Genomic DNA, 25,091 nt, shown 5'->3' with positions numbered 1-25,091 from the left:
GTTAAGGGGTCTTGTGTAAAATACTAGATCGTAAGTTTACAAAAAAACCCGATTATTTGTGAAAAAAAACCCTGAATGGGCTAACATTTATTAACAAAACCCCCTCCCAACACTCGTGTTCCTCTTCCTCCCTGTTGCCATTCTGAAGCCACGGCGATGGCGGAGGTCCAAAGGACAAGAATCGAAGAGACTGTGAAGAAATTCAATACACCGGTTGAACCGATGTTAAGGAAAAGACACACGCCAGTGTAATTGTCCAGAAGCTGGAAACTGAAGATACACTCACCGGTTAAACCGACGTTGAATAAAATGCATACGTCGGTGCATTGCCAAATGAAGATCAGGAAAAATACATACACCGGTTGATCCGATGTATCACCGGTCAAACACATCGGTGCAGTTGTCCAGAAGGATGGTTTTCCAAGGAAGGAGAAGAAATTACACTCACCGGTTGAACCGACGTTTATATTACATTCACCGGTTGATTACGTCGGTCGATTGAAGTAGCCGTTGGCTAGTTGGAAATTGCACTCACCGGTTAAACCGGTGATGACAAAAATGAGAGCATCGGTTTAACCGGTGATAGCACTTTTTTTCAGCCTTTTTCCAACGGCTAGTTTGGGATGTGTGGGCTATATACATGCCACCCCACGGCTCATTTGATAGTGCTGGAGATCATACAAGTATACAAGAGTAAAAGATCATCTCCAACCATCCTAGAGCTTCATTGTACATCATATAGGCTTAAGCACACTTGTGAGAGTGCTTAGTGCTTGTAATAGGGATTAGTTCTTGTGAGAGCTCCCTTGAGAGAAGTCTTGCTGCGGCAAGCAACTTGTGATCCGTCGTGTGACCCTCCGTCTTGGTGTGGAGTGGCAACGACACTTTGTGCGGGGGAAGAGGAGGCCCCCTCCTTGGTGGAGAAGCTCCGTAGTGGATTTCGGCCGGGTGACCGAGAGAGACGGTGGCGGTGCATGAGACTTAGTGTCTTGTGGGCAGTCTTGTGGGCACTTGCCTTTGCTTGCCGGCATTGCCTTGGTGGCGTAGTGCAAGACGTGATCGGAAGAGCCTCGGTGTCCCGTGGACGTAGGCGTTTGTGCCGAACCACGTTACATGACCGTGTCTACTCGGGAGTTTGCATCCCTCTTGCACTTACCTCTTTACTTATCGTATTACGCTTCCGTATTTTCTCTATCTTGCATGCCTTTACTTTCCTAGTTAGTTTGATTAGGATTGGCTATAGGTTGCAAGTTTTTAGGGGTAAGTATATAGTAGCATAGATAAATCTTAGTCATAACTAGCATGTGTAGGGCGTGTTAGGTTTATCTTATGCGACTAGTTTGAGCCCTAGGACAAAAAGCGATTAGCGACCCTATTCACCCGCTCCCCCTCTAGGGTCGGACACCCCGGTGATCCTTACAGCGGGGCTCGCACGCGGCTCAGCTAATAATGAATCTAATACATGATTAGACAATGTCGTGCTAAGTAAACAACCACTAATAATGAATTAATTTAATAGATTCGCCTCGAGATTTTCCGTCCATCTATGTAATTAGTTTTATAATTAGTCTACGTTTAATATTCCTAATTAGCGTCGTAAAAATTGCCAAAAAAATTTGGCAAAAAATTTTTGGTACTAAACAAACCCATATTTTGCGACGAATGTACCGGGTAATCTACATGTTACCGTCCGCCTATTAGTGCAGCAGCCAAAGACGAATGAGTATGATTGTCATGTTAGAACAAAGCGCATTTCTACATGTTATGTGGGTCCAAACACAACCTTGTTTGTTTGAGATTGTAAAACGGTGGTGTGGTCCACACAACAAAATCTTGTAACAGCAAGGTTAATAATTTAGTGTGCTGCTGGCCGCAAGAATTTTTCCATCTTATTTTTTAGCCCACTTGTACAGTGGTTAGTCTTTTATCATTAATATATTGGCCACTTGTCTTTCTCACAAAGTTTCTTATATCGAAACAGCTTGTAATCCCGCTTCTTTCTCTCTTCTCATCTCTTCTCCACCTCAGCATTCAGTTTACCTACTATTTGTTATAATACTCGCACTAAAACAACATATACATATTAAGGTGGGAACATATTTAGTGCAAATCATAATTTTTGTGAAAACTCGTGCAAACCACGGCAAAAAAGTCGTTTAAATTCACCAAAAAATCACACATGTAGATGATATGATAATACACAACCTTTTAAAATATTTTGTCCAAACTCGACTTCGTTTGTGAGATATAAAAATAACTTATTTTTATATCTCACAAACGAAGTCGAGTTTGGACAAGATATTTTACAAGATTGTGTATCATCATATCATCTATATGTGTGATTTTTTGGTGAATTTAGACAATTTTTTTGGTGTGGTTTGCACGAGTTTTCACGAAGATTATAGTTTGCACTAGATATGTTCCCTATTTAGGTTGCTCTAAGGCCAGTTTCAATGGAGTTTTATGAGGGATTTCGTAGTATTAAATATCATCAATTTTGCTGACATGACAAGAAGAGAGAATGATGAACATGACAAGAAGAGAAAATGATGAAGTTTCATAGAATATGAGGAAAATTTCTCACCATAAAATATCTAATTTGCAGTCTAGATAAAGTGTACCCATAAAATTTTCATTGAGACTGATCTAAAACAACACATACATGTCGAGGTTGGGTACAAATGCACACGTGGAGCACGGCTTTGCACACTGAAGGTTTCTCCACCCGTGTGATCCACGAGGCCACTATGCACTGAAGTTTTCTCCACGCGTGTGATCCACAAGGCCACTACACCGAGGAATTGACATCTCAACGAACAATTAATGTCCACCACTCATTAACTGTCCATCAAACACAGGCTGCAGATCCAACCACCTCAACCACTCGTTAATGTCCTTGCACTAGTTCTTCATCAGCTGCAAACCAAACACTACTAGTGGATGATATCTATATTAAGACCTCACCTACTTATACTACGCAACAACAGCTGCAGAGAGTAAGCTCGCAGTTGCAAAGCTCCAGAGATCAGGCAGCAGCAATGGCCAGCTCGGTTGCAAACACTACTAGTAGCAAGCGCCGCCGCCTCCTCCTGCTCCTCGCCGCCGCCGTGGCTCTGACGATCCTGGCGCCGCCGCCTGTGTCGGCACTACGGCGCCGCGCTGTGCATCTGACGGTGTACGTCCAGGAGATCCTGGACGGGCCGGGGCAGACGGAGAAGCTGCTGATCAAGGGCCCCGGCCCGGCGAACCCGTCCCTGTGGCCCCCGCACAACTACTTCGGCGACACGATCGTGATGGACGACCTCGTCACCGAGGCCGTCGCCAACAACTCCAAGCCCATCGGCCGCGTGTACGGCATCTACATGACGGCCTCCATGACCCGCCCGGTGTACACGGTGAGCTTCACGCTGCATCTCACCGCGGGGCCCTACAACGGGAGCACGATCGTGATGGCCGGCATCGACGACGACGACATGGGGGTCAGGGAGCACGCCGTGGTGGGCGGCACCGGCGCGCTCCGGGGCGCCGAGGGCTACGTGTTTGGCATCGTCAAGCCGTTTACGTCCTCGTACGTAGTGATGGAGCTGGACATTTACATGACCGTGCCGGTGCCGGTGCCGAGGCCCAAAGCCAGAGCGGCTGCTGCCTCCCCTCTCATAACCGACCAGTGATCCACCACTAGCTTGCTACTCAATAATCGATCATTGCATTGTGCCCTACTGCCCTTTGCTTCGATGGGTACGTACGTGTTAGCGCTGCGCCTCTCTCGTGCTGCTACACCAACAAGCAAGGTGAGAAATAAAATAAATATATTTCGCCTCCTCCACCCAAGCAGCTGAGCTCCGGTTGAATAATTCTTGTCCCCCTTGGTGTCTTGCTAGTTTTTCGGTTTTGCAAGATGTAGGCATGGCTGGTTGTTAGGCCATGCAGTTTGTGGAGCTCTGAGTCGCGCTGCCTTCAGTTGTAAACTTTTCCTTTATATATAATTAAGCAATGATCAAGGGTGAAAAATGCTGCTAAGTTTGCGGCACAAACGAGACCGTGTTCTTGTGCTCGTCGTGTTCCAGCTCGTGTGTGCGCTTTCGTGAGCTCGCCGGCGTTGTGGTCGGCAGCGTCTCTCCGGCAATATATCTCCGACAAGTAGCATTAGAACCATCTCTCCGTGCCAGTTGTGGTTCGAGAATGGATGGCGCCCCTAATATGCGAGTGCGGATGCGGGTTCACCCGCGCCATATCCGCATCATACTTATAAACCCCAAATCAGATAGCATCGGCCCAACCCATTTAACAATGTCCAGCATATAAATATGTGGATGTAACACTTAATTGTTGATTTGAGGTGGTGCTATTATACTAAATTGTTATTTGTTACTTTGGACTTATGAATTTTATGTTAACTTGCTCTTATTATTTATAGAAATGTGTTATTTGACTGTTTAAATTAATAGATATGTGCATATTTATTATGTCTATTGCCAAACCCGTGAGCATCCGAAACCCGACCGATGCGGGAGCGGATGCAAAATTCCATCCATGGGTCCGGGTGTTTTTTTTCCCAACCCTGCAGGTCTGTCTGCGGACGGATTTTCGTCTCACCTGCACCCGCATCCACGGGTGCTATCCCTGCTGCATAGGGAGGAGGGAACGGGACTCCTCACTCGTAGAGTCGTTTGACACGCCGCTGGAACGGAAGCTGTCTGCGTTGCGGCTGCCCTACGTGGTGGACACTGACTAGACAAGATCGAAATCCATGGCCGACGACGCCATCTCTCTTCACATTTCGTCAAGGTAGGCTTCGCGGTGCAGGAAACAGCGCAGTAACTGGCGGCGCAGCCAGTCCTACGTACTGTCCAAGAACCGAGGTGGATGACCGGAGCCGCCATGGCGCGCTCGCAGCCGCCGGTGGGAGCCGTTCAACAAAGCTTACACAAAATCAGTGGCGGATCCAAAATAGATCAAGTGGAGCTGAGTTTCTTCTTCCTCTTGCTTTATTTCTTCTTCTTCCCCTTCTTCCTCATTATTTCTCCTCAAAAATGGAGGCAGGGGAGGGGGAGAGAGGGGCTCCATTGTTTGTGGAGGTCTAGAGAGGGCTGGAGCCTCCTAGACCCACAGCTAGATCCGCCCCTGCAAAAAACCCTCTAAAATGGATCACCATATGGTACTCAACAAATTATACAAAACCCTGTAAAACGGATAGCAATTATTAATCGGGATCCGGTTCAGGGGTCTTGTGTAAAATACTGGATTGTAAGTTTACAAAAGAACCCCCAATTATTTGTGAAAAAAAACTCAATGGGCTAACATTTATTCATAAAACCCCCTCCCAACACTGTTCCTCTTCCTCCCCGTTGCCATTCTGAAGCCACGGCGATGGCGGAGGTAACGTCGGTGAATTTGTCAGCTCACGGCACCCTCTGACGCGCTGCTGGTTCCTCTCCACTCCTCTTGACCGCTTCCCTCGTCTGAAGGCTGAAGCTCCCTCTTCGACGTGGACGTCGCCAGATAGTGGACGACGAGCCAAGGCGATGCGTGGCGGCCCGAGCGCAGAGCTCGAGCAGTGTGTTGACAGCTAATTCTGGCAGTTCAGAGGCCGTCCGGTCTGACCGGTCGGGCCGACCGGTCAGACCGGTCTGTCCAGTTGTAATCCGAGTAGACTTCGTTTTATTTTGGAAATTCTTGTATAAACCGACTTGGAGTGGTGTACGACTTCCCCGGCCTATAAATATAAAGGCTAAGGCCGATTGAGGTATTCCCAATCGAATCAATCAAAATATCACATTACTTTTTATCTGTCAAACCCTAGTCTTTTCCAAATCTAGATTGCTTTCTTCTTTCGTCTCGACGACGTTTAAAGACGTTCTGAGTGGCCTGCCGACCTCAGAGCAACCCTAGCCGCGCAAGCTCCGACGGGGTCCCTCCCGAGCTCGCGTTTCTAGGTCTTCACGGTTCTCTGCTCCACACCGGTCAGACCGGTCTACGGAACCAGTCAGACCGGTCCGCCAGGGCATCACTGGTTCAGATCGTTTTGATGATCTCCTGCACGTTCTAGCGCATTCGAGTGTGTTGGCGCGATTCTGTGTCAACACACTTTTTGGCGACTCTGCTGGGGACAGATTAATCTAGTTTTAAAACCGATCTTATCTACTCCTTGAAGAAGATGGGCTCTTCAGAGATAGACAAGGAAAACAACATCACGGCTACAATGGAGGAGCTCACCGAAGAGGAGCGCAATGCCTACCTTCTTGTGGAGGAGCACGTCAAGGCACAATTCTTGAAAGGCTTCAAGAAGGATCGTGGTGGCCTCGTCAAGAGGGTGGAGGAGTTCGTACTGCCGTCTCTCAAGCTTAGCAAGGATAAGATTGAAGAGATCCCCAATGTAAGCCTCTCTCCCTCTGATATGTTTGATAGAATGTCATCCATAATGGATCAAAAGATTGTTGCTGCACAAGCTGCTGCGGGTGACATTTTGATTAAATTGAGTAGTGATGTTGATGCACTTAAAGGTAAACAACCCATGTCAGATCCTAACTCATTAGATCCGAGTTCGGCTACCCCTGAGTTCACATCTGAACCACTCTATGGTATGCCGCCAAATTCGTTCTCAGGGCAAACCCCGCCACCGTCGACCGTGCACACAGCACCAGCCGGACCAGACCCACAGGCCGGTCAGATCGGTTATCAAACCAGTCAGACCGGTTACTCAGTACCGTCGCTGACGCCTCTCGAGACAATTCCAGGTTCGGCTGCCCCTAGCCGAACTAATGAATTGTCACTGTATACACCACCTCGCACTACTACCTGTAACGGGAGGGCCATGAGGATCTGGGCCTAACCAAGGGCCGATCCCGACTTCTTCACAGACGATGGCGCATGGAAATTCTAATGCACATCATTTTTCTGAGTTTTATACCAGCCAGCACTATCAGGCCGATCTCCTTAAGTTCAAAGAGGATCTGGCAAATGCGATTAAAAGTAAGCTTGGGGTGGATATGGGTACTACACGTTTATATCAAAAACCTTATCCCGCTGAGTTTGATTTTACTCCTTTTTCTGCTGGTTGGCGTATTCCTGAGTTTACTAAATTTAATGGTGATAATTCTCGTACAACTTGGGAACACGTTAGTCAATATGTCTTGCAATTAGGAGAAGCCGGTTTCAATGATGTTTTGCGTGTGCGTTTATTTTCTTTATCTTTGACTGGAACGGCTTTCTCTTGGTTTTCCTCGCTAGCTCCAAATTCTATTCACAATTGGGCTCAGTTGGAGCATAAGTTTCATGATCACTTCTTTAGTGGGGAAACCGAAGCAAAATTGTTGGACTTAACATCGATTAAGCAAGGACGTGATGAATCTTCTTCAGATTATTTCAAAAGATTTAAAGAAATTAAAAATCGGTGTTTTAGTTTGACAATTTCCGAAAAGAATTTGGCGGATTTGGTGTTTAATGGTTTACGTTCTTATTTGAAAGAGAAACTCGAGGGCTTCGAATATCATACTGTGAATTTCTTGCAAGTCAATGTCATGGGTTTAGAGTTTAAACTTAAAAATGCCAAAGATACTTTCAAGCTTCATCAGTCCAACACACATATTCTTGATCATGATTCGGATAGTTCGGACGATGATAGCAAGGAAGTATATGCTGCTAAGTTTGTTTGGCCATCAAAGGCCAAACCCGGTTCAGTTCCGTCTCTCAAGACGATTCAAAACAATCGGCAAGAGGAGCTGAAATTTACTTTTGGTGTTTCTAAGTGTGATCGGATTTTTGATGAATTATTTAAGAATGGTAACATCCGATTGTCACATGCTATTCCATCTCCCGACGAACTTAAACGACATGCATATTGTAAGTGGCATAACTCTACATCTCATGCTACTAATGATTGTAATATTTTTCGTCGACAGATACAATCGGCCATTAATGAAGGACGATTGGTACTTTCTGAGACGCAAATTGACAAGGCTCCTTTCCCTGTTCATACACTGGAATTGAACAATCCAAAGGTGCTCATTCGGTCGGAACAAGCCGAAGGAACTAAGGGGAAGCATGTTGTCACCGGTGATCCAAGACCGATAAATACAAGTGACAAGATCCTTGCCCGGGAAGTTATCAAAGAAAAGACTGATGATGGCAAGGATACTCTGAAGATTATTGTCAGAAATTCCAGACTGGGGGGCAAGAAAGCTCTCCACCAGAAAATCGGTCTGCTGATCAAGCACGACCGGTCAGACCGGTGTCTCTGACCGGTCCGACCGGTTCCAGCCGGTCAGACCGCTCTGGTGTCCGTCCCTGGTTTTTCAAGCCAAAGCGTCCGGAAGTGGGTACTTGGAAGACCAACGAGGTGAAGGTGCAGGGAAGAACTGCTAATCAGAAGCCCACCTTCAACCAGTTGTTGAACAAGTACACAAAGGCCGTTCAAAACGATCGGCCGCTAAAAAAGAGACCGCGATCACCACCGCGTCAAGACCGTCCAGTGTCCCCAAGAAGAGAATCCAGCAGGCACAGAGGTGATGTTGTCACATTGTATCCTCCCCAGAAGATGTATGCTACCATGCCATGGGTGCCACCGGCGTCATGTGCAACAAATCCGGCATGGGAGCATGAAGGGATATGGATGCAGTGTTTCCCGATGCCTTATCCTCCACATTATCAAGGGGAAAGCTCCAGGGTGCCCGTGCACAACCGATTGGGACCACGCCAATCTGGTCCAGTGCAGCAGGCTGCACCAGTCAGACCGGTCACCTCTGACCGGTCAGACCGGTCCCACCAGAGGCCGGGCCAGGTTCCTGCTCCAAGATTCGAGTATCGCATCAAGGAAAAGAAAGAGGAGCAGAAGCCTGTTGCTGATCCAGAGAAGCCTAAAACCGATGTAGTTCAAATCGGTGAAGTCAAGGTGCCCATAAAGGATACGAGCAACAAGCCGATGGACATAGAGAAATCGGTTGAGGTTCCTTCACAAAAGCCGGTCATGGCCAATGATCATGAGTCCGGTAGCAGCAAGAGCGCAGCGGACAAGTACCATCAGCCTAGGTGGTGCCCTTCAAGTTTAACTCATACACAGAAGAGGAAATTGCAGCGCCTTCGCAACAAAGAAAAGAAGGAGCAGGAAAAAGAGAACATGAGGGATGAGGACTTCAACAGATACAGGCCCATGTTTCCTCAGAGCAAGGTTTGGAAGGACAAGATAGCTGATCAGCCAGCCAGACCGGTCGGACCGTGGCAGTCGGCCGGTCAGACTGGTCAGATAGACCGGTCAGACCGCTCTGACCAACTGGTCAGACCGGTAGAGCCTACTGCAGAGCCAACAGCCGAATCGGCACCGCCGTTTCGGTTACTTTTGTAGACGAAGCCCCAGCAGTTCCTCTAACAGCAGAAGACGAGGAATTGGTGGATTATGAAGCGTCTCCGGAGCGCACCAACTTGGAGATTAATGTGGTGCACTTGTCTTCGGATTACTTCGTGGTTCCGGAAGAGGATTTGGCTCATCTTCAGTTTGGGCCCCGTGAAGCTGTGTTCCAGAAGCCAAGCGAGAAGGACAACCATCTGAAGGCTCTTTACCTGAGGGGACACATCAACGGGAAGCCGGTGACTCGCATGCTAGTGGATGGTGGGGCCATTGTAAATCTTATGCCCTACTCGCTATACAAGAAGCTCGGTGGCCAAGACGAGGACTTGATCAAGACAAACATGATGGTCAGTGGTGTTGGAGGGAGCGAGCCCCTTAGCGCCAAGGGAGTTGCTTCCATGGAGCTCACCATTGGGAGCAAGACGCTTGCTACGGCTTTCTTCGTCTCGGAGGTGCAAGGTAACTACAATTTGATTCTTGGGAGGGATTGGATTCATGCAAATCAGTGTGTTCCTTCTACCTTGTATCAGTTTCTTGTTCAGTGGATCGGCGATGAGGTTGAGATTGTTCATGGGGACACTTCATCCTTTGTTGCTTTAGCCGATTCGGATTCTATTAGTGCACACGACAACGTCAAGTGTTTATCGGGCGTGGATCTGTCCGATTATGATTTGATTAGTTGCAATAAGGATGGTTTTGTTTCTGCTGTACTAAAGCCGATGGATGTTGACGCTCCTTAGAGCGCCAATTTACGTACCGCAAGCGCACGGATCGTGTAGCTTTTCCCTTAGAGTATTCCCACAAGGTTTATCAATCCACGGAACAAGTGTATTACTATGCTTAACTAAGCACTAATGATGTTGGTAAAAGATCTATATTGAATGATTGAGTGTGAAATAGATCTAATCTAACCAATCTAATCTAATCTAGACTAGTGAGCAATGATAGGTGTGTGCACAAGATATGAAGAGCATTTGTCCATAGGGTCTAGGATCACTAGAGATGTAATCGCCAAGCAACGAAGAACAGATCTAATGTACCAAAGGTGTGTTCCAAGATCAAAATCTTTCCCTCCCGCATATTGTCACTACACGAGGATAATCGGTAACGAATCAACAAGAACACGATAGTTGATGTAATCTAAGTAAACCATGCAAGAGCAAAGCAAACCCAAAGCCAAGTCGCGAACTATTAGGCATCAAAACATCATCAACAAGAATCGTGATAGATCAATCTCATAAAGGATTCGACAATTACAACTCAAGATCTCCTTACAACCCCATGAACAAATGAGGACTTTACCCCCATGAAGCTAAGCGAAGTGTAGTCGATCATGGTGACGAAATCTCCAGCAAGGGATGGATCCCTTGCTGTCCTCCAACTAGCAGCTGCGTCGATGGACGATGAGGCCTCTGATGTCGTCTTTCTCTTGTGTCTAACTCAAATGGAACTTTGGAAATCGTCTCTGGATGCTTCCTCTCTGATCCCCCCCTCTTTGACGGCGGCTTCGGGGTATATATAGGCGGTTCTGGTCGGTGGTTTTGGTAAAACACAGATTAGGGTTGACGCATACTTCGCGCTGAAGAAAATTGAGGCCGATTGGGCCTCGGAATGGGCTAGGCCGGCCGGCCCAGAGGGCCCCAGGCCGGCCGGCCTGGGCCCTTTCTGGCCCATTTCGGTCCCATCTTTCGCGTGCGGCCTCTTCTCCTTATTCCTCATCTTAGCCCAGTTGCGACCATGCGTCAAAACATCTCCGAAAATATCCAATTTTCTGCCAAAACACAACATGCTCCAAAATCCAGGACAAAATCGAAAACGGTCAAGTTCGGGTGCCAAGTGGTGGGTTAGTATATGAATCATCCCGAAGAAATTACCAAAACCTCTCCTAATTGTATAATAAAATAGGTACTTAAGAAGCGCCAACAATGGATAATCGGCTAAATCATTTAATGTAAATCAGATGAGTACAACAGAAGCTCCAGAAGCGACCGGTCAGACCACTTGTGCCGATCAATCAGACCGGTCCAGTCCCGTGCGGATTTTATTGTTGAGCATCGGATTAATGACAAGTATGATCTAGAAGTCGGCTATATTACTTGCACACCATGGGAGTTGTACTTTGATGGATCGGTTTGTGATGATGGTCAAGGGATTGGTGCTGTTCTTATTTCTCCGAATGGTGTTGTTTTTGAATTTTCAAACCGATTGGAAGAAGAGTGCATAAATAACCAAGTTGAATATGAGGCTCTTCTATTTGGCTTGGAATTCTTGCAATCCATGGGCGTGAATCATGTTGAAGCTTTTGGAGATTCTCTTCTGGTGGTGCAGCAAGTGTCTAAGGTATGCCAGTGCTATAATGGTTCTCTAAATGCATATCCTGATAAATGCCTCGATATTATTTCTTCTTTCAATGAATTTATTATCAAACATATTCTGAGAGAAGAGAATGGAAAGGCAAATACTCTGTCTCAGCAAGCATCTGGCTATAATGTTACGAAAAAATATTTCAACATTCGCAAGCCGATGCAAACGAAAGCCGAGTGTCTAGTTCTGGATGCACCGGTCCGACCGGTCAGCGAGACCGGTCTGACCGGTTCAGAGACCGGTCTGACCGGTAATGCTGCTGTTGGTTCTGATTCGGCCAAGAAAGACGATTCAATTGTCTCGGCCGAAACTCAGAATTGGAGGGTCCCTCTTATATCATATTTGAGAGATCCTGGTCGTGGAGCGGAGAGAAATATTCGGCATTTTACTTTTAAGTATGTTTTAATTGACGATGAGCTTTATCGTCGAACTGCCGAAGATTTGCTTCTCAAGTGTTTAGACTCGGATCATGCCCGGGTTGCTATGGGTGAGGTTCATGTAGGTATTTGTGGTACTCATCAATCGGCTCCCAAAATAAAGTGGTTACTTAGAAGGGCCGGTTTCTATTGGCCCACCATGATATCCAATTGTTTCAAATACTATAAAGGGTGTGAAGAATGTCAGCGGTTTGGTGATATGCAATTGGTGCCTGCTGTGTTAATGCATCCTATTATTAAACCATGGCCGTTCCGAGGTTGGGGGTTGGATTTCATTGGACAAATTAATCCTCCATCTTCGAAGGGGCATCGCTTCGTGTTGGTTTCTACGGATTATTTCACTAAATAGACCGAAGCGGTTCCTTTGAAGAATATGACACATAAGGAGGTAATTGAGTTTATTACTGAGCATATTATTCATAGATTCGGCATTCCACAAACTTTGACAGCGGATCAAAGTTCTTCATTTATATCAAAAGAGGTGCGTGACTTTGCCGAAACTTATAAGATTAAGTTGCTCAGGCCAATGGGCAGGCCGAGTCTAGTAATAAGATTTTGATCAAACTTGTCAAGAAGAAGATAGAAGAAAATCCTAAGAGGTGGCATGAAGTGTTATCCGAAGCATTGTGGGCTCATCGTATATCTAGACATGGTGCTACTAAGGTTACTCCTTTTGAGCTTATGTATGGTCTAGAGGTTGTTTAACCCGTTGAGGTAAATCTGGACACATATAGATTGGCAAAGCAAAATGACATCTCCGCTGTTGATTACCATGAATTGATGATGGATAATATTGATGAGGTGACCGACAAGCGTTTGAAGGCTTTGAAGGAGATTGAGAAAGACAAGCTTCGGGTGGCCAGAGCTTACAACAAAAAGGTAAAACTTAAATCTTTTCAGGTTGGCGATCTGGTTTGGAAGACAATTTTGCCACTTGGGATGAAAAGCAACAAGTTTGGCAAATGGTCGCCAAGTTGGGAGGGTCCATACAAGATTATCAAAGTTATCTCCGGTAATTCGTATATGGTGGAGACGGTGCAAGGTGAGCGTCTACCAAGCGCTATCAATGGGAGGTACTTGAAGAAGTTCTATCCTAGCGTATGACAAAGTGCATGAGGACGAAGATGGCCGGTATTGGATATCGCCCTTAGTTTTATTTTTTAGACTTGTATGCTCTGTGTAAAACATGTACATCAGGATAGTTCTTGCTTTTTGGCTTGTGAAACTCACCAAAAAGCAGGAGGGCATATGTTGGCAGCCAATTCTGGTAGTTCAGAGGCCAACCGGTCTGACCGGTCGGGCCGACCGGTCTGTCCAGTTGTAATCCGAGTAGACTTCGTTTTATTTTGGAAATTCTTATATAAACCGACTTGGAGAGGGGTACGACTTCCCCGGCCTATAAATATAACGGCTAAGGCCGATTGAGGTATTCCCAATCGAATCAATCAAAATATCGCATTACTTTTTATCTCTCAAACTCTAGTCTTTTCCAACCCTAGATTGCTTTCTTCTTTTGTCTCGACGACGTTTGAAGACGTTCTGAGTGGCCTGCCGACCTGAGAGCAACCCTAGCCGCGCAAGCTCCGACGGGGTCCCTCCCGAGCTCGTGTTTCTAGGTCTCCGCAGTTCTCTGCTCCACACCGGTCAGACCGGTCTGCGGAACCAGTCAGACCGGTCCGCCAGGGCATCGCTGGTTCAGATCGTTTTGACGATCTCCTGTGCGTTCTAGCACATTCGAGTGTGTTGGCGCGATTCTGTATCAACACAGTGCCGGTGAGCTTGCACGGCGCAGAGCTGCAGCACATAGGAGCAGCCAGCCAATAGAGACCGGAGAGCACGGCGGCCAATTAAGCAGGGCAGGCGGTGGATTCACGGCCGTAGCGGCAGCCGCGCGGGGGCAGCTTGCCGTCGCGTCGACCTGGTCTTTTCTCCTTTCTAAAGCTTCCTGGCTTCGAAGCATCATCACGTTGTTCTTTCTATGACAATGTTTGCTTCAGAAATGAGCGTCGTTTTTCTGGTAATGAGAAAGTGATTGGTCATCTCACGATTGTTAGATTTAATTAACCATAAATAGATTATGAACTTGAACAAGATCTTAGCTTAGCCTAATCATGATTACTAATCATTAACTTAATGCGGAAATCATAAAACTTAGGACTAACTAGAGCCTTGCAATGCTATAGACGCCTCTGATCTTGTAAATGTGATGATGTAGGTGAAGCAGACTTGAATCTTCACTAGATTTAGAGCTTGTAGCCCTAGTTGAAGAAGAACTTGCTGTAGATGTAGATGAACAGCAGGCTGAGAGCTTCTGCTCGCCTCTTGCACGCTTAGCAATCGGATTTAAGATGACTAATCATGTTTAGGGTTTTTGGATGCCAAAAGAAGTCAGCCACCCCCTTAGATTTATAGTACTGCGAGTGCAGAGCCTTGCCCTTAGTTTGAAAACTAATCTAAGCCCATCGATTACAACCCAATAACTTTCATTAATCACATTTAGGTGGATTAAATGCTTTCCTAATATTATTTAGTTTTCCTTAACAGTGAATATCACTTTCCAAAATTCCAACAACGATTTGTTGAAACATATCCGATTAGCGAGTTATTAAAAATTATCGAATTATTGAATAAGATTCGGGACCCAATTCGAGTCGCTCATTGTTGTTTCCTGCCGCCGGCATTGATGAGAGATGACCTCGCCGACGAGTTCTTCCGGGCCAGGCGGAGTCCAAGGACGAGGGACGAGGAGGATAACCATTACATAACCTTTGGAACCATTGCTATGTAAATGCCAAGTATGATCTTCGTTCTCAAGGAAATCCTTGGTCCATCCATAAGCTACAAAAATTGCAATTGTTTCTTATATAAACATCACACCATGGGGAATATCAGTGGCAAGATGCGAGTCATGCATCTCTGTAAACCAATGCTCTAACAGAGATTGATTCCACATCCTTGGAAAGAAAAGCAGAAAGAAGTCGGTTCCTGGGATGCTTTTGTGCTATGGATCATCTGTATGTTGCTAATGTTTGAGCTCACGTATAGGTGCTGATCAGCAACCCACTGTTTGCCATTTCCTTTAAAGATCATGTGATCATGTAGTGCATGTCACCTTGGTTGGTCTGCACCTCATCAAGTGAAGAATACCCCACCCTTCCATATGCATCCACCGAAGGGGAAGTTTTCTCTCCATGATCAATTTTTTTAAGTCACAACAGCATATCAGAATCTAACCAGTTTCACCAGCATCGTCCCCCTTGCTTCTAAAACATGTCCATTATTCTTCAATCACCAAAATTTGCTTCTATCTTCTCCAGAAACTTTTCATTAATGGCATGCCCCACCCAGTACCATTAGTAGCTTAGCTGTGCTAAGATGTTCCCAGATAGATCTGCTACTGAAATTGCAAAGCTGAGTTTTCATGTGCTCCATAAACAATCGCCATCATAGGGCATATAATAAGAATGTTTGATTCAGCAGCATTCATGACAACAACTCATGATATCAGAGGAATGTTTGATTCAGTAGCATTCAGCAACTCATGATGTGGAGGGCAGGTGAGATAAATGCATCTATGTAAACCAAGGCTCTGTAAGATTGATTCCACTTCCTTGAAAGTTGCAGATAAAAGCCACTACTTCAATCAGCAGCTTTTGTGTTCACACCTATGTATCATCTGTAACTCGCCCATCTTTAAGATCACGTAGATACTGAACACGATGATCATCAATCCCTTTGACAAGAAACCATTTGATCATTGTGGTGCAAGTCACCTTGTCTGGTTTGCATCGATGCTCCTTCATTAAATCAAGAACATCCCACATCTCTGCCAAGCAACCCACCCTCCCATATGCATCCACCAAACAATTGAAGAACACAATATCCAATGTTATGTCTGAATTCTCGACAATTCTCAATACTGTCTTTATTTTCTTAACTTCCTCGGCCCTTCCATATGCTCTAACCAGTGAACAGAGTGTAACACAATTGGGTTTTATGCGCTCGGATTTCATTAGTCTAAATATATATTCCATCTGTTCTAGGTCTCCTGCCCTTCCAAATGCATCAATAACTACGTTGTATGTGACAATTGTCCAGGAGTAGTAATACTTCTGCATGTACTCCATCACAGCTCCCATTTTCTCATACATTTTAGCTTTACCATATGAGTCGAGCAAAATATTGTAGGTCTTAATGTTTGGGGAGATACCAGAGGCCTGGAACTTCTCATAGCAGCTTTCCATAGTTTCAATCTGACCACTGCTGCCAAAAGCTCTAAGAGTAGAATTCATTGTCCATACATCAGACTTGCAATTTTGTGACAACATTTTCAGAAGAGTTGATTCCATCTCAGCAAACCTGAAAAACAAAGCAGCATGAACTGAACTAGCTTGTTACAAGTTTAGATTATAAAAAGCACAGGTTGTTGCTATCACTTACTTTCCTGCTTTCCCATATGCATCAATCAATGTATTGTACGTGACTGTATTGGGGCGGATACCCGCACGCGCCATATCCGCTAGCAAACTCTTCACCTTCTCAAAATCATAGGCGTGCAAGCAGGATTTGATTAGAATAGAGTACGTCTGCACATCCGGCCGGCAACCAGGGGTGTCCTTCATCCGATCAAGCAATTCAAACGCCTCACGGAAGCGACCGCTCCTGCTGTACGCGGATACGAGGGCAGTGTAGGACTCGAGGTTGGGGGCGCAGCCCTCGTCGATCATCGCCTGGAACAGCTCGTGCGCCTTCTCCGGCTGCTTGCACTTGCCGAGCATGGTGATGAGCTTGATGTATATGCCGATGTGTGGCCTGTACCACACCTGGTCCCGCATCAGCTCGAACACCTGCGCGACAATGGGTGCAGCAGGATTAAGCAACGTTTCATCCGGATAAGAAGGTCTGCTGCAACTGCAACGGAGGAGGTGGTTTGGGGTCTGGAAGGGAGCAGGACCTTGAGGGCGGAGTCCCAGCGGAGGGCGGCGACGCGGTCGTGGAGGGCCTCGAGGACGGTGCGGGGCAGGAGGCGGCGGGTGCCCTTGCCGGGCTTGCGCTTGTCGAGGACGGCCTTGGTGGCCTCGCGCCGGAGGATGACGGAGAGCGCCTTCCGGGACGCGATCTTCCGGTTCACCTCCTCCTTCCGCCGCTTCTCCGCCTCCTCGTCATCGACCTCCGCCTCCTTCCCGCGTCGCGCCCTCTCCTCCGCGCCGGCCGCTCCCCACGCGCGCGGCGGCTCGCGGGCCGCGGCGGAGGCGGCCGCCGGCGGGAACGCCCGGTGACGGCGCGCGGAGGGGACCACGATGGAGGAGGGCGCGGCCACCGGCCCCGCGGCCATTGGCGAGCTTGGAACTGGAGGGACCGAGGGAGCCTTGCTGCTGCTGAACTGCTGAGTGGGAGGGATTTTTGTCTTCGCCGTGAGGGCCGACCCGGCGGAGAGGACAGGATGAGATTCCGAGCTCGAGTACCGTCTGCCGTGGCGGCAAGCGTGTAATGCGCAGTACAGGGGCTGCGGCGGTAGTTGGATGACGACTCAACGGTCGAGATCTCCCAGACTGTTAGCACTTCCTTAATTGAGAATCACAGATGACCTTTGTTTCAAAAAGTGGATGTTCAATTCAAAAAAAAGGCGGGACGTTTGATCTTGTTTTAAATCAAATCACTCTGACTTATAAATACATATTGATTTTATATTTAGATGCTGGCACACCTTTCAATAATCAATAAATAAATAAATATGTTTAAAATTAGAAAAGTAGGGCTTAGTAAAAAACATATATTGAGCGTGTTTAGAGAACTAGCTCTGGGCTGGCTAAGTTATTTAGCTCAAGCAAATAGCTCTCCAATAAAATAGCCCTTCACATATTTAAATCCAAAGACTATGTGGCCTTTAAAGCACATTTTTCTAATCATTGAAGCCCCATTACCTCTCTTACTACGATAAACCCCACCTAAAATAATCCAAATAATCACACCTTGGATGTGATAGTTTTTTAGGATAGGATATTTATAAATAGCGAAAAACTAACCCTCGTATTTGAGAATTTTGGACTAAAAATGATGGGCTAGAAATAATCCCTAGAATCCAAACATGCCCATTGTGAATGAAAGTAGTAGCAGCTATTTTTAGTAACCACGCGTGAACAAGCGTTAGGCCTTAGGAATTGGTCGAGACAACATATTTTCGGATTCTAGAGTCTGAAACTAACCGCACAAACATACATTGCTCATATAGTCATGTTCAGACAGTAGCGGTCCTTGACATTATACTTCAACTACAAAACTATTTACACGGCAGACTCGCCCGAGCCTCAACTCGCCGTACACCATGGAACAGCGCACGAGAACAGGCGCACGAGAACAGGCGGATACATTACCTGAACCGCACACCAGAACCGCCACTGAGAGCAGTGACCGATAGCCAGCATCAGACAGAGAACACCAGATATTCAGTTCTTCACACGTACGAGTCAAGATAGTTGAACGCATGGGCCATCCTGTACTGCATCAAGCTGGCGTAGACACGGTCGCACACCCCAACGAACAGAGACTCATCGTCAGGGCTGAGCGTGATCCCAGACACCTCACCAAAGAAGTCGATCTCCTGCCGCTTCTTGTAGTCTGCGGCAGTGCTGTACACGTGCACGAAGTCGGCGGGCTCTGAGAACACCAGGAACCTCCCGTCGGAGGAGTAGCGGATGCACCGGATCGCACCAATGTTGCCCCGAAGGACTGCAAGGGAGGTCGACAGATTGCGCATGTCCCAGACACGGCAGGTTTTGTCCTGGTTCCCTGTTGCGAAGGTGCGCCCATCTGGGTGCCATGCCGTTGCGAATGAGTAGTCCAGATGGCCGACTAGGGTAGAGGTTACCTGCAAAGCACCGTTTACTCAGTATTTCAGCCCTCATGTTTCTTTTCAGTAAGAAAACAGGAAAATAATGCCTCCAAACTGGGCCTTGTCACTGATACGGAAATTTTGTGATGGCAAAAGACAGATGAACAAAGTCTTCCACAGAACAAGAGGAAGCCCTACTGGCCTACTGTATTAGAGATACAAAAGAATAAGAAAGCTTACTTTGCTAATGCAATGACAGAATGGCAGTTAAACAACGATGGTTGTGAATAAACCAGTTTAGCTCAATACCTTCCCATTTCGTGAATCCACAAGAAGTGCGTCCCGATCATCTCCAACCACAGCCAAAAGTTTCCTATCCGGACTCACAGATGTGTGCTGTTTTATTAAGAAAGCAATTCCGAACAGTCATGTATGGATGATGAAACAAGAAATAGCTAATATGGTCCAAATGAACTGAACTTACATTCACTGGCCAGTTATAACGGAAGTGATTCAAGAGCTGAAATCTTTCCATGTCATATTCACGGACACCGCAATCATTATTGGATACTGTAATGCACAAGCTTCCACTGCAAAGCAATTTGGAAACCTTCAGATTTTTATGATAATGTACATCTTCATATCAATTGTGAAAAGTCAAAAAAAAAAATTACCTTGTAGATCTGTGTATATCTATGGAATTCGTTATAGCATCGCTCAAAGTTGTCCTTGTACAGAATTTCACATTGCGGTCTGCTAAACCCTGTAACAACATAAAAATTTTGCTGAGCAAGCAAGCAGCACCTCCATTTTTTAACTCAATCAGCACCAAGATTGTTAATAAGAAGAAAAAAAAAGAAAGCCTGCTGGCAGTGGATACATATAAGAAATACGGAGTATAAAAATCCTTCAACTTTCATATTCCATTTTAGATCCTTCAACTTTCATATTCCATTTTAGATCTTTAATATACGGAATACTATTGTATATAGGAAACTGAAAGGAAAATGAACTGTTAAAAACTACATCGTAGTTAGTTGGAAAAGGAAACTCATTAATAAATACTCCCTTCGTTCCAAATTATAGGTCGTTTTGATTTTTGTAGATACATAATTTAGACTGTATCTAGACATAGTAAAAAAAACTTGGTCTGCAAGGGGCAAGCCGCCCCCCGAGCGTTAGAATAAGGTCTTCTCACGCAGTTCGAGAAAATCCCCGAACCCCTGCCCCACCTTTACATAGGGGTACCGTTGCCCGTACCGTTTCCCCATGTGAGAGTATGGGTCGAAAGCAGGCCGAACCTTCCATGTGCTTTGGCATGGAGGCAGGCGAGGGGATTTTTTTTAACCCCAGCCTGAAATTTGCTCCGACGGGGAGTCAAACCTAGGACCTGGGGAGGTGCTACTTGAGCCCATCTAACCAAGTCAGCTAGAGGGTCGTTTGCAAAACAACATATAATTTGGGATGGAGTACAACCTAGGCAAATACTCAACCATGTCATAGTTGGTACCTTACCTTGCAAATTAGTTCTCCTTGAAAACCACCAGCTACCAATAAACCCTCATTCACAGCAAGTGTGCTGACTTGAACCCCAGAGAATCCTTCTAGTAAACTGCCAGGATGCTTCTGGTGAAAAAAAAATAACAGAGGACCAGACTTGCATTAGCAATGGTAACTGTTTAATTTTAGAGACGAAGACATTAAAAAAATAAAATGAATATTCGATCACAAGGTTGCAAGCAGGAAGGGAATACCTCTGCTGGAGCAATGTGCCCTGAGAAGTCGAGAACCGTTGACAATTTGTGAGACAGTGATGACCAGTGGCCTACTGTGGACTCCGACATAAAATAGACATCATGCTTTGAGGTTGCCCATAACAAATTCCTAAGCTACAGAAGAAATAGTTAGTCAGTATTGAGCAGCCATAGGAATCATATGACAAGATTGTGCAGAAAACATATTAAATAGTCTCCATTTCGTAGCAGAGAATGAAACTGATTATGCTTTTATGCCTGTTATTATCCTTTTATACCTATGACCTATCCTCTTTGTTTGCAGCTCTTGGATACATTTATTACCTGAGAAAAGTTCTTTATGACTAGGCTTCGTTGTTATTGTTGGATATAATTGTCATTATGCATTTATTTGTCACTTCCATGGTTCTTAAGGCGTCGCCTAGGCGTCGCCTAGTCGTCCAGGCGAAAAAAAATGCTGGGCGTCCATGGACGCCTTACCATAACAGCAGCAAAGTGAGAGAGGGAGGGAGGGAGAAGGGGGAGGAAGAGGAGAAACAGCTTTCTGCTAGCTTTGGCGTCGATCCGACGGACAGCAGCCATCTGGAGAGCGTGAGGAAGGGAGGGAGAAGGGAGAGGAAGGGAAGGCTTCCCTGCTGGCTCTGGCGGCTGGCGCCGATCCAGCAGGTAGCGGCTCATCTGGAGAACTTGAGGGAAGGAGAAGGGAGAGGGAGAGGAGGGGGAAGCTTCCTGCTAGCTCCGGTGAGGGAGGGAGGAGGGAGAGGGCGAGGAGGGAGCGGAGCGGAAGGTAGCCGCCGCCGCCGGCAGTGACTCGCGAGCGAAGGGTGGGCGCGTTTGAGTGTTCGGGAGAGGGGAGCTAGGTCAGGCCTGGTGGGGATGTGGGGTGGTGCTTGGGCTTTTAGTGGGCTGGGCCAAGTTGTCTCCTTTCTCTTATTCTTTTTCCTTTTCTCCCTTCTCCTTCCTTCTCTTTTTTCTTTTTCTCCCTACATCCTGCTGCTATAAGGCGTCGCCTTGCTCGCCTAGGCGTCCGCCTAGGCGTCGCCTCGCCATGCCGACGGAGTCGCTCGCCGTGCCTCGCCTTAACGCCTTAAGAACAATGGTCACTTCAGGTAAAAAGTGTTACCAAATAAAGCGTATAAATAAATTATGACAAGAACGAAGGAAAAAAGATAGTTCATAGCAATTTGTTCTCGAAAAGATAGATTACACATGATTACTGCATATCCTGCACCCAAAAGAAGTCACAATGAATCACCTGAAAATGGAGAATTGATGGCTTCACCGATCTAGTGTTGTGCTGAAACTCGTAATACTTGCTGCACGGCTCCACTTGCTTGCACAACTAAGAAAATTGTTTTTAAATAATTAGGAAATTAGACCAATTGAAATAATAAAACAAATTTTGATAAATAAGCATGGATGTTAGTGAAGATACCTTATCAATGAGCTCTCCAGATTGAGGGAAGTTTTCGTAGTTTTTATATTGTTCCAACCTAGCTTTTCTGTAGTCCTGCCTAGTTATGTTTAGCCCCTCCCATGGAATACCTTGTATATCCTTTCCTATCCTTGCTTCAGCTGCTGATGTGTCACTTACCCTAGTGATCTGCAGAAACATTGCCAAATATCAATAGGTCAACAACGAGGTCCGAACAATCTTAGGGCTTCAAGCAAAATTCATCATGCCTCAATTTGTGTATCAAAATCTAGAAATAATCCTACAAGTACATCAAACGATTTTTTTAATCATTGATTATCTCCCCCATCCCCCCAAAAGAAAACACTAAGTGAACAGTTAATTCTAAAGGTGAATTAGCCTTAGCTCCAATAGAAAGGATAAGACATAAGTCCTATCTACCAATTGAAATCCATTTTCAATGCTCTTTGGTCTAAGGCAATTCAAAGAGCAGTGAAAGAATGCATCTGCAACACCGTGTCATGTTGGGCATAGGAAATTATGCAACACATGCATTGTACGAAAGCGACCTATCAGAGCGGATGGTACACTAAGTCATTATTGGCTGAAGATAAGCACAAAAAAAATAGATAGCAATCTACAGCTACATGATTGGCCAAAACAAATCTGCTCCACAAGCCTAGTTGACATCAAGTCAACTTATCCCATAAATAATTCAGCAACCAAGGACTAATTGAGGAAAGTTCAACACCGCAACTCAGCCAGCAAAATAAAGTAGCTCCTTTCACATGTTCGTGTGTACTACCACTAAACTAAGGTTTCTTTGCAATTTGGCATTCGCTTTGAAATTTAGTAGAATTACTGCTTACTATAAGCTAATTTGCTAGTCTGGTGGCAAGTAACATTCTCTACTTTGTCCTTCTCCACGTGTGCTTTACCACGCGGTTCACCCTTAATGTTAGCAGCACACCTACTTCACAAAACTAACCATAAATTATAGCATACAAACTTCTATCCTGATAGAACTAAACCTAGTACGGGTGAAGATCTATCAATGTTTCAACGATCCGGCGCGGACATGGTACCCACCAAGCCCTGAACCGAAGGATCTCAAGCTCGATTTTCGCAGGCGAATAAAAAAACGGCAGGAACCTTAGGCAATCACCAATCTAGAGCACAGAAGCGCCATAACGCGCCGGGCTCCTCAGATTTGCGAGATCGACAGCAACACAGGCACCCACCCACATCGCCGCCACCAGCACAGAGGTTACACTCACCAGCGAGTACGCGTCGTCGACGTCGTCCGCGCCGGCATCGCGTCCGTGGGCCTCGCCGCCCGCCTCCATCTCCATGTCCGCCTCGCCGTCCGACGCCCAGCCGTCGTGGTCGTCCGCCACTCGGCCCGCCGCCTCCGCCGCGCTCGACGCCATCCTCCGCGCCGCGCACGCCCCCGAACCGCCTTCCCTGCGCGCACCAACCAGACACACCTCATCAGATCACGCACGCGAAGCGGCGCGCGTACGTAACCACCGAAACCTCGCGCCTCACGGGGCGCGACAATCAGGGGATGAGCTGGCGCCCGCGCTCCTTACCACAGACGACAACAATAGCCGCGCCTCGCGGCCCCCCGCTCGCTCCCGGCGTGCGCCCCGCAGCGCCCGCGCCGCCTGGCGACGAAGGAGCGGGGCTGGCTGGCTGGTTGGTCGGTCGGCCTCGGCTGCGGCTGCGGCTGCGGCGAGGGCTGCGAGGGGAAGGGGGGCGGTGCTGTGTCGGCGGCGGCGGCTGTGGATCGGGGAGGCGGAAACGTGTGGAGGGGATGAGGGTGCGGGGGGCAGGGCGCGGCCGGGCTTTTTTGTGCCGTGCGGCGAAGCGAGGTTCGAGAGAGGCGAGCTCGATCCGGCAACGCGATGGCCCGGGATAGCGACGGGGAAAGGGCATAATTAGCTATAGCTAGGTTTACGCACGGCACAGTCCGGGGGGTTAACGGCGTTTTCTAGAAGACGTGACAGCGGGGGCGCGGAGGGGATATTTTTGCAAGGGGCACACACGTGGGATGGGGCCCTGTGTGGCGTAGTTATCGTGTCCGTTAATTACTCGTGAGGTCGGTTGATTTCTAAGTGTATTCTTGTAATAATATAAATTTGGCAAAGAGTAATTTATCTTTTATGGTTTTAAATAGCCGGCTATAGCCCCGCTATAGCTTTTTTTAGAGAGTTGTCGCTACGCTATTTGTATTTGTGCCGCTATGACAGCTATGACTGCTAAATTGGGCTATAGCTGCGCTAAATGGCGTAGCTATAACGCCGCTATAGTCTTATTCTTAGCTTAGTGCTATTATTTTAGTCTTTTGGACAACTGAATATTTGACTGTATGAATTTTATTATATTGTCAACTTAAGTAATGTTCCCGAAGCTCTAGAAATATAGTTATGTTTATGAAATTTGCTAATTACTATATTGTTGTGCATCTATTACTTGTATTTTTTATGATTTAGTAGTAAATCGCTATTTGTCATAGCCGCTATAGCTTCTTAGCCTCGGAAAAAAATATGCCGCTATTTACCATAGCCCGCTATTTAAAACCATGTTATCTTCATAACGTATTTCTCCTCCATTCTAAGATACGTGAGCTGCCAAACTTGACTGAGTGGATGGAGGACAAAAAGTAACCTTCTATGAATTATTTTTCTAGAGATGAGGGAAGTATCAAATAGTGCATTTGAATGGAGGTAGGCATTGACAAATTTTGATCTAGTAATTTCATGCTTTAGTGTTTAGAAATTGAAAGTGTGATGCACAGAGTCAGCCGCACGTGAATTTATGTTGCTAATGTTGCATTGCATTGTGGTTTTTGTGGCTATTATATGCACCTAGAGTTTCCATACATGGTGTTTAACTATGACATGATGCTACAGTTCACTTCACCTTTTTTTATGTTGCATACCAA

The 25,091-nt window shown here is 46.4% G+C and overlaps 3 protein-coding genes across 3 annotated transcripts; 1 reads left to right on the top strand and 2 right to left on the bottom strand.

Annotated features, from left to right (window-relative positions):
* Positions 1-2,950: 2,950 nt before the first annotated feature.
* Positions 2,951-4,034, top strand: LOC120670176 (dirigent protein 1-like). The gene has a single exon (XM_039950243.1). It carries the CDS (start codon positions 3,039-3,041, stop codon positions 3,669-3,671), a length of 633 nt encoding a protein of 210 aa, XP_039806177.1. The 5' UTR covers positions 2,951-3,038; the 3' UTR covers positions 3,672-4,034.
* Positions 4,035-14,906: 10,872 nt separating this feature from the next.
* On the bottom strand, positions 14,907-17,633 carry LOC120669250 (pentatricopeptide repeat-containing protein At5g48730, chloroplastic-like). Its single transcript, XM_039949031.1, has 3 exons — positions 17,099-17,633; positions 16,585-16,991; positions 14,907-16,503 (listed from the first exon to the last, which is right to left on the bottom strand). Exons 1-3 carry the CDS (start codon positions 17,477-17,479, stop codon positions 15,810-15,812), a joined length of 1,482 nt encoding a protein of 493 aa, XP_039804965.1. The 5' UTR covers positions 17,480-17,633; the 3' UTR covers positions 14,907-15,809.
* A 689-nt stretch (positions 17,634-18,322) lies between these two features.
* LOC120669251 (uncharacterized WD repeat-containing protein C2A9.03-like) lies at positions 18,323-24,058 on the bottom strand. The gene is made up of 10 exons (XM_039949032.1): positions 23,737-24,058; positions 23,422-23,608; positions 22,166-22,333; positions 21,986-22,072; positions 20,731-20,865; positions 20,492-20,602; positions 19,651-19,739; positions 19,461-19,566; positions 19,286-19,372; positions 18,323-19,012 (listed from the first exon to the last, which is right to left on the bottom strand). The coding sequence occupies exons 2-10, from the start codon at positions 23,572-23,574 to the stop codon at positions 18,599-18,601; spliced, it is 1,350 nt and encodes a 449-aa protein (XP_039804966.1). The 5' UTR covers positions 23,575-23,608; positions 23,737-24,058; the 3' UTR covers positions 18,323-18,598.
* Positions 24,059-25,091: the final 1,033 nt, after the last annotated feature.

This window comes from Panicum virgatum, chromosome 4N (genome assembly GCF_016808335.1).
Source record: "Panicum virgatum strain AP13 chromosome 4N, P.virgatum_v5, whole genome shotgun sequence".
Taxonomy (NCBI): domain Eukaryota; kingdom Viridiplantae; phylum Streptophyta; class Magnoliopsida; order Poales; family Poaceae; genus Panicum; species Panicum virgatum.
Note: the sequence above shows the minus strand (reverse complement) of the source record. Positions and strands in the feature narration are given on the sequence as shown.

Coding starts and splice junctions, on each gene's coding strand:
- LOC120670176 (XM_039950243.1), top strand. CDS start 3,039: ATGGCCAGCTCGGTTGCAAACACTACTAGTAGCAAGCGCCGCCGCCTC.
- LOC120669250 (XM_039949031.1), bottom strand. CDS start 17,479: ATGGCCGCGGGGCCGGTGGCCGCGCCCTCCTCCATCGTGGTCCCCTCC. Junction 16,992..17,098: donor GCTGGGACTCCGCCCTCAAG/GTCCTGCTCCCT, acceptor ATTGTCGCGCAG/GTGTTCGAGCTGATGCGGGA. Junction 16,504..16,584: donor GCATATGGGAAAGCAGGAAA/GTAAGTGATAGC, acceptor TTTGTTTTTCAG/GTTTGCTGAGATGGAATCAA.
- LOC120669251 (XM_039949032.1), bottom strand. CDS start 23,574: ATGGCGTCGAGCGCGGCGGAGGCGGCGGGCCGAGTGGCGGACGACCAC. Junction 22,073..22,165: donor CTGGAGAGCTCATTGATAAG/GTATCTTCACTA, acceptor CAATTTTCTTAG/TTGTGCAAGCAAGTGGAGCC. Junction 19,373..19,460: donor GTTATAACTGGCCAGTGAAT/GTAAGTTCAGTT, acceptor TTAATAAAACAG/CACACATCTGTGAGTCCGGA.